A 7778-nucleotide genomic window follows, 5' to 3' on the forward strand; every position below is an offset into this window, starting at 1 on the left:
CCTTTCTTCCCCCAGCCTGTACTGATACTGGGGGTTACCCCGACCCAGATGCAGGACCTTGCACTTGGCCTTGTTGAACCTCATGAGGTTCACACAGGCCCACCTCTCCAATGAGGTATTCAATAAAATTATTAGTTTGAATTTACATTATTAAAAGAATAAATAATATTAATGACATATAGGATGCTATTTAAACTACAAAAACAAGATTGGAGAAGTAAATGGACTAAATCCCTGTCAGCTTTTTTAATAATAGCCAGCTCAAGCAAAAGATACACAATCACTGTGCCATGAAATAAGATAATACCCAATTTTGGTTTTTAAGTAGGTACTTACGGCAACATTGTATTCCCATATCATCCTCCAGAAGTCTATTACTGTATTTGCTAGTGGTCCCTGGGTAGCAACATATGCTTTTGGCCCATGTACTCCCTAGGATTGCACAAAGGAACCATTAGTGTTTACAAAGAAAATTTACCTGCACTGAAAAAAAAAAAAGGCTTTAGGTTGTAATCACAAAGTTAGAATATCTTTTTTCTTATCCAACAGGAAGGACAAATAAGAAATACTATTTACAGTAGGGGGAATTTTGCTGGTGATTTCAAGGGAGCCCAAGAGTATAACAGCTGCCGTGCTACCAGAGACTGTAGCAGAAAATAGTAAGTTTCTGTATTTTCAGATTCTGAACATTCCCTTTAAGTCTGCATTTTCTTTGCTACTCAAACATTTAATGATGAAAATTTGAAAGTCCTTCTGCCAAAAAGCGTCCCCTTGAACAAATTCAAGTTCCCCCCTCCCAGTAATACATTTCAAAAATCCAAAATTTTAAAATTTGTTTTATAAAAAGCTTGAAGACATTTACATTCACCTTTTCAAGCTAAGTATTCAAGGAGCAAGATTTACAAGACCACCTGTTTCTGAGTAAGCATTACTATCTAGAAGCAGCATCAGAATAAAGCTGCAAGGAAAACCCAAGATATTCACACTTTGAAACAAAAGTGTATCAGATTTTTAGCTAAATTCTGGCTTGTCTTTAAGACTGTTAGATACAATTCCATTGCTACACTTCTGCCATTAATAGCAAGAAGTGCATATTAATATACTCAATTTGTCAAACACCTCATCTCTTATCCCTAAAAATAGCCTCTTAAAATCTGGTATTTTTAACAGTATCAACTGTTTAAAAAAATCGTATCTGTATTTTCCTACAGTATAAAGTTCTATGGTTGCCTGTCACCTTAAAATGATGTATTTTATATTATATTTACACTTAGAGTAATATTAAAACCTAAAAATTTGCTTTATAAATGGCATTATATTTGCAAATTTTCCAAACAAAAAGAAATTTTTCCCCTCACAGCTTTAAATTCTTATCTCAGACTGTAAAATTAAAACTGCACTGATATGTAATAAAAGCTTAAAAAGAATGAAAAAACTTTTAAGATCGTAATACATACCTTAATAAAGTTTGCATTGATGTAGTCTGAATCTTGTGGGGGAGTTTTTAAGGTCAGTTTAACCCGGCTATGATCAACTAAAAGAAGATTTATTTTTTTTTAAAACAATAATTACAATACATGTAAATTAGTATGTAATGGTAAATATAACAGTAAATATAAGATATATAACACATATAATATGTATAGAAGAAATTAAGCATTACAGAATGTTTCCTAAAGATAAGCCACACAAAAGCAAGTCAATTTAATTTATAGGTAAACCAACTCATGTAGGGATAAGCAGAGTAGCTCCTACTGCTATGTGCTTCTGATGCTCAAGTTTACAGAGTACCAACTACCGGAATTCCAAGCGCAATTTATTACAAAGAGGCAAAATTCCATTGATCAGAAATAATCAAAATTGTAGCTACACAAGATTAACACAGATCATGATGGTCAGAATCAAAGGCACATTTACTGTGTCCGTTTACAGAGAGCAGAAGGAATAAAACACCAGTGCATAGTTAAAGCAGCTGGCAAGTCTTGAAGTCTCTGCCAAGGAGGAGTCCATCAAGCGTTACAACATGAAACACGGGCTGCAGTTTATTGCTCAGGCACAGACTGACCTCTGCCCCCCCAAAACTGGGCTAAACATGTCACTGGGGCACCCTCAAACTAGAAGCAGCAGTTTCCTTCATTTTGGGGGTTTTGACATTTCAAGTTTCCACCTCAATCACTACTGACTCTCTCAGAGACAGCTTCTTATAAAAACAGCAGACCAAAATCCTCAGAAATTTTAAAAATAGTCTTTATTACTTATTGGCAGAATGAACTAGACATCTTGGAATTCTTTTTTGCGTTGAAAAAAAAAATAAATTAAGTGCATCTTTAATACAGAAACAACTTGATGATTCTTACTAAGGATGATAGGTGGTTGGCAGGTTCACCAGTCCTTCCAGCTCTTGTTGATACCAACACTTCCTACCTAGCATGTAAAAATCTTTCAAACTATCTCTACGATATAGGCTGTTTTCATTAATTTAGTATTGCAGCAAATTGGAAGTCCAGATTAAAAAAAAATAAAATCTTTGAACTGGGCAGCAAAAGTATCTGCAGAAACAGCATCTGATGAAGAAATTTGTTACTTTCTGCTCCCAGGGTCAATTCCCCAACCACAGAACAGCTGCTAAAAGTTTTATCAGAGCTAAATTCCAGAAAAAACCATAAAGAATGAGTCTTTTTAAAAAAAAGGAAATATGATTGGTTGGGTGGGGTTTTTTTGTCAAAACATCACTGGTAATAAAACAGGGAACTATGCCCACAAGAAGTACTTGCTAAGAGTTATTTCTATACAGAAAGCTCTTCCAGCAAGCTTCCAAGATGCTTTCCTCCAAGATTGTGAGATTTTCTGACAGAGTCTTGATAACATGCAAAAAATGCGTGTGTTACCATGTAACGCTTCCTAAAAAAGCACAAGTGTCAATTAAAAGGCATTTAGATCACAGACCTAAAGACAACGCACTCTCACAGAAAGGCCTAAAGAAACCCTTAAAGCATATTACACTGTATTACACACTCACACATATAATGTAAAAGCAAGAACACTTTATAAGCATGCAGTGGTGTCACAGACTTAATACTAAAAACTACTTTTAAATGGTGGATCAGAATAATTAAAGTGGTAGGCTAACAAGGGCTCCTATCTTTCTAGCACAGTAGATCCAAAATTCTAGAGCAGTTTCCAAATGCCAACGCCTGCATCTACCAAAGCTCAGCTCTTTCAGAGTCATAGGTATGGAATAGATTTCTCCAAGAAGAATTCCATTGAAGGTTCCAGGTTCAGAAGATTAAGTGCTTGGATATTTATATACAGCTTAAAGGCTCAGTTCACAATTACTAATTGGTGTCTTCAGGTAACCAGTGACCACCATGTTTCATTTAACTATCATTTAGCCTGGCTTAGCAAACTGTAATGTGAGCATGCATACACCTTTTATTCTGAAAGTAGTATTGAGCTAATATTGAAGTACTGATGTCTCTGGTTGCAGTAGCAATTTCTGATAAATACAGCACTGATCTCAGATTAAGTTACATTTGTAAACTCTTTTCTGGATTTATAAAAGATAGGCAAAGTGTCACCCCCCCCTTCCTTCTCAAAAACATCTCCTGGCTTTCATTTCTGTCAAGCTGGTCTCCCATCACTTTATTCCTGGAACCTTTGGATGTTTGAAGATATTCTTGCTTTAACTGAAAAGATACCTTCAATTTTCCTCAACATCAGCTTTGAGGTTTGCTCATTTTCCTCACTGAGATCTGTGTATCCTTTCAGATCCCAATGACTCAGATTTTATTTTTATGTATGCAGATGAAAGAAAAGCACATCTACCGCTCTAGTTGAAGCCATTCACTACGGTAGTAGCTGTTAAGTGTCTCACTGATTCAGCCCAGGTTCTACCAAGATTTTGCTATATTGTTCATGATCTACCAAAATGCCAGCACAGAATAAAGAATATAACAACTCTTAATAATAAGACAACAACAACAGCTTCCCCTCTCTTTTTTCTTTTAATTCATCCATTAAACATGTTTCCTCCCAACTAAAAAAAACCAAACCAACCCTCAAGCCCAAAAAACCAAAACCGAACACAAAACCCCCAATGATGTTAATTATTTTGCTGCAGTTGAGCTTAGTACCACACTACTCTTCAACATGTGATGCATTTTACACATATACCCTCCAGCAAAATTTGAATACATGTGCCTTTCCTCCATTGCAGCAGCAAGCACTATACCCACTTTGTTAAACAATCTAGGGCCTGTGGCTTCAGGCCAAAGTTTACTCCTTGAAGTGTTGCTCCAAGTGCTGATAAACAGTAAAAATTCCAGCACTAGAAAAACAGGGCACACGGGTATACAACAAGTCTGAAGTACACAGTAATTCACCTGAGTTTATTATTAGAACACATTTTGAAAATGAAAGTTAAAGGTGCTTAAGACCATTTTCAACTTCAAATCAGTTATGAGCCTCCTAACACTTTAGAAAGCTAAGCAGAGCAAAATGTATCTGTTGCTAATCTTCTGGGATACGAAAAGTGGCATTTGTCAGAAGATTTTCCTTTAATCTCACTGTCAGCTGTTCACATTGAGAAGCACAGTAAGAGCTGCTGAAATACATGGCCTCATGAGCTACACAAAGTGAGCTTGTAACAGGCAATCTTGTCATTATAGATCACTGATCTGTTATAACCACACATTTGGTGCTTATCAAATTTAAATTTTGCTCTGACTTTGTTTCCTGTGTTCGTACATTAAACAGAATTTCATTTGGGCTCTAGCAAAATACAAACCAAAAATAATCCAGCACTGAAGTTCTCTGACACTGTTTGCAGGAAACAAAGCAAAAAAGATCTATTTTACTTCAAACCACAAAGCCAGGTTCCATAAGGCTCCTTAAAATTTCATCTAGAGTTTACACTGACATGTGTTTGTTTTCCACCATGAACCACATGCTCCTAAAGAAAAAAAATACAGTGAAGCACCTAATAAAAGTTTTAGACTATTCCAAGCTAAAATGAAAATGTCAGCTTGATAAGGCTTGGGACCTAGTACACATTTTATTTTTAGGTGATACCTTCTCCTAATAAAATACAAAAATGTTCACTTACTTGTCTTTCAAGTTAAACATTTTATGAAAGTTATCTTTCAGCATATCATCTCAAATTTTGCCTTTCGGTAATAACTAAATAGTAAAATTCAAAATATATTAAGAATAATAAGCCTTTGTCTTCTATTAACACGTAAATCAGACTTACATGGCAATATATCCTTGTATCTATTCTTTTTAACATTTTCTTCTTTTTCTCCAGTGGCTGTTGGGTAGATCTTCTCTGTTCTGTATTTTGTTGATAATCTTCTTAACCTCTGAAACAAAACACTTATGTTATATTTCCAAGTCTCAAGATAACAGAAACATCACTAGGTATTAGCTTCATTGATGAAGTACAAGATGATCACTCAAAAATACCTTTTCTCTCCTTTTACAATATTCACTATGATGAAGTTTAAAAACCTAATTCTCCCGTACTTTCAGCTCATCACCAGTTTACAGCCAAGTTGAACCACCTCTATACATCATGAGACATGGAACTTTGGAAAAGCCACTACAGCAGCAGTGTGGAACACAGCTATAGGTTATTTAGGAAATACACTGCCCTGTTAGGGAGTAACAACCACATTAAGAATACCTGTGAGAAACAGAAAAATCTGTTATTGCTCAGAATACCTGGAGGAAGAGCACAGAGCAGGCAGGCTCAGGAACAGCTGTTAGCAGCTGGTACTTTGGTCTGAAACAAATAGCTTCCGAGACACTGACAACCAAACAGAAAGCAAAATCTCACTTTTAACAGGCATCGACTTGCAACGCCCAACTCCTGTTGGGTTTCAAGCACACTCAGAGAAAGAAGGTCCCCGCCTCAGGTACGAGGTATTCGCAATTAAGGTGAGTGACAGGAGGTCTGCTGTATTCACAACAACATGTCATTTTTTCCTCTCCATCTATTTCAAATCCTAGAAATTCGACACAGTCAAAACCTCTAATAACAAAATCCAGCCCATGCCTTCCAGCAACCCAGGAAATAACAAGAGCGATACAGCTTTTATCATCCCACTCAGATTAGGCCTTTGCAACCTTAAAGCTGAGGAGGAAGAAAAGAGTATAAACTCTCCCTGGAAAAAAATACAGGAGTAGCCAGCAGTGCTTGTTATTTTAGATTGTGTAGACATCCAGATTTAAAAAGGAACCTGAAGAACTCTGTTAACTCTGGCATCCAGCTCAAGCTAGGTGGTTACAAACCCAGCCATTCTATTGACACTGTCACGGTGGTGGTATACAAGACGATCAAGAGGAAAACCGAGAACGTAGCTTCGAAGAAGTTTAGTACTTCCATTGAGTGATAGTCTGCTCAGGCAGAAGGATAGAGGTTGTTCATGTTCCCCTCCCTCCATTTTTGATGCTTGATTACCATCCCTTAAGACCCAAAATGTTCATGGCTTGCTTTCTTTTGGGGATGGGGGAGAATGGCAGAGGTTGGTTGCTAGTTAAAAATATAAATCTTGTTTATATTGCAACTTGACTATGCAACGACATACAGGCAGAAGGAAATAATAAATAAGACAATTTGGTTGGAAAGCCAGTTTTCTTCTTGAATTCTGAAACTACTATCTGCACACTTCTATTTTTGAAAAAAGAAGGAAAAATGAATTGGCAACTCAAGTCCAACGATTCTCCAGCAAAAAAGGAAAGGAAAAACCACACAAAATTTAGCATTTCTGCTACATACAGCAAACCACTTTTATAACATTTGTCTGGATATACTGAAAACCCCCAAAATTTTATATGCAAATGTGGATAAACCTTTGCATTATTTTAGTTGAATAATATGCATCTAATAACCCATAGAAGTGACATTTACAGAGCAAAAACAATGTCAAGGTAAAACCAAAAAGCAAATGAAGAAGTACCAGTTTGCAAACATTTTTTTTTCCCCTCTTCTCTGAGGACTTCATCACAGATTGAATTGCTGAACACTAAAAAGAGTAACAGAACTAGCACACAGGTTTCTTTTCTTAAAGGCATTGCTCTTGAAAAACTTGCAATGTTCGTCGATGAAGAAAAAACAGTAAATATTTGGGAGGTGGGACAGTAAGCCTGACCACACAGTGATTGAAATGCTAAATATATTATCTGAAAACATTGCTACAATGAAGAATAGGAAGATTCAATTCTTGAAAAGACATGTAAAACAGTTACAGGAAGCTTCCATGCAGTCTACTCATCTTTGCAACACTGAAAATAATTCATGACATAACCTTCATAGCAGGCAAAGAAACCTGGTTTGTAACATGGCAGAGACAAAGAATACCACTCCACATAGGAGACACCTCGTCCTATTAACACTGCCCTTACCTGTGTCAAAATAAAAAACACTGCCTGTGCTAAGACTGGACACAACCAGAAGTCTACAAATAGCAAAATACACACATAATTTAGCTATATCAGCTAAGAATTGCAAATCTGAGAAATAGTTTGAAATAAGCTATAAGCCGCCAATTCAGAGGGGAAAAAAAAAAAAGCAGAGAGAAACAAGCACAGCCACTAACATGATTTTCTGTACTGTCCCACATCTCAGCCTGGCTGTGAGTTTTGGGGGTGATGGAGGGGGTTCATCTTGCTGAGTTTTATGGGACAAATGCCATAACTCTGCTTAGAAAAAGCAATGGAAAGTAGTTTAGAGAAACAGCAACCTCTAAAAACCATGAGTAGAAGCAGAAGTTACTTTG

At 36.4% G+C, this 7778-nt stretch overlaps 1 protein-coding gene across 2 annotated transcripts in view; it reads right to left on the reverse strand.

Moving 5' to 3' along the window:
- The window catches only part of PTPN12 (protein tyrosine phosphatase non-receptor type 12), a 47960-nt gene extending 42601 nt beyond the window's left edge, over window positions 1-5359 (reverse strand). For both annotated transcript variants that reach the window (XM_009641375.2, XM_035896868.1), the window contains exons 1-3: window positions 5252-5359; window positions 1458-1534; window positions 337-432 (exon numbers count right to left, since the gene is read on the reverse strand). In XM_009641375.2, the coding sequence (XP_009639670.1) occupies window positions 337-360 (24 nt within the window). In that variant the 5' untranslated portion in view covers window positions 361-432; window positions 1458-1534; window positions 5252-5359. The remainder of the gene's footprint in view (window positions 1-336; window positions 433-1457; window positions 1535-5251) is intronic.
- Window positions 5360-7778: the final 2419 nt, after the last annotated feature.

Source organism: Egretta garzetta, unplaced genomic scaffold, assembly GCF_000687185.1.
Source record: "Egretta garzetta isolate BGI_Z169 unplaced genomic scaffold, ASM68718v1 scaffold156, whole genome shotgun sequence".
Classification (NCBI taxonomy): domain Eukaryota; kingdom Metazoa; phylum Chordata; class Aves; order Pelecaniformes; family Ardeidae; genus Egretta; species Egretta garzetta.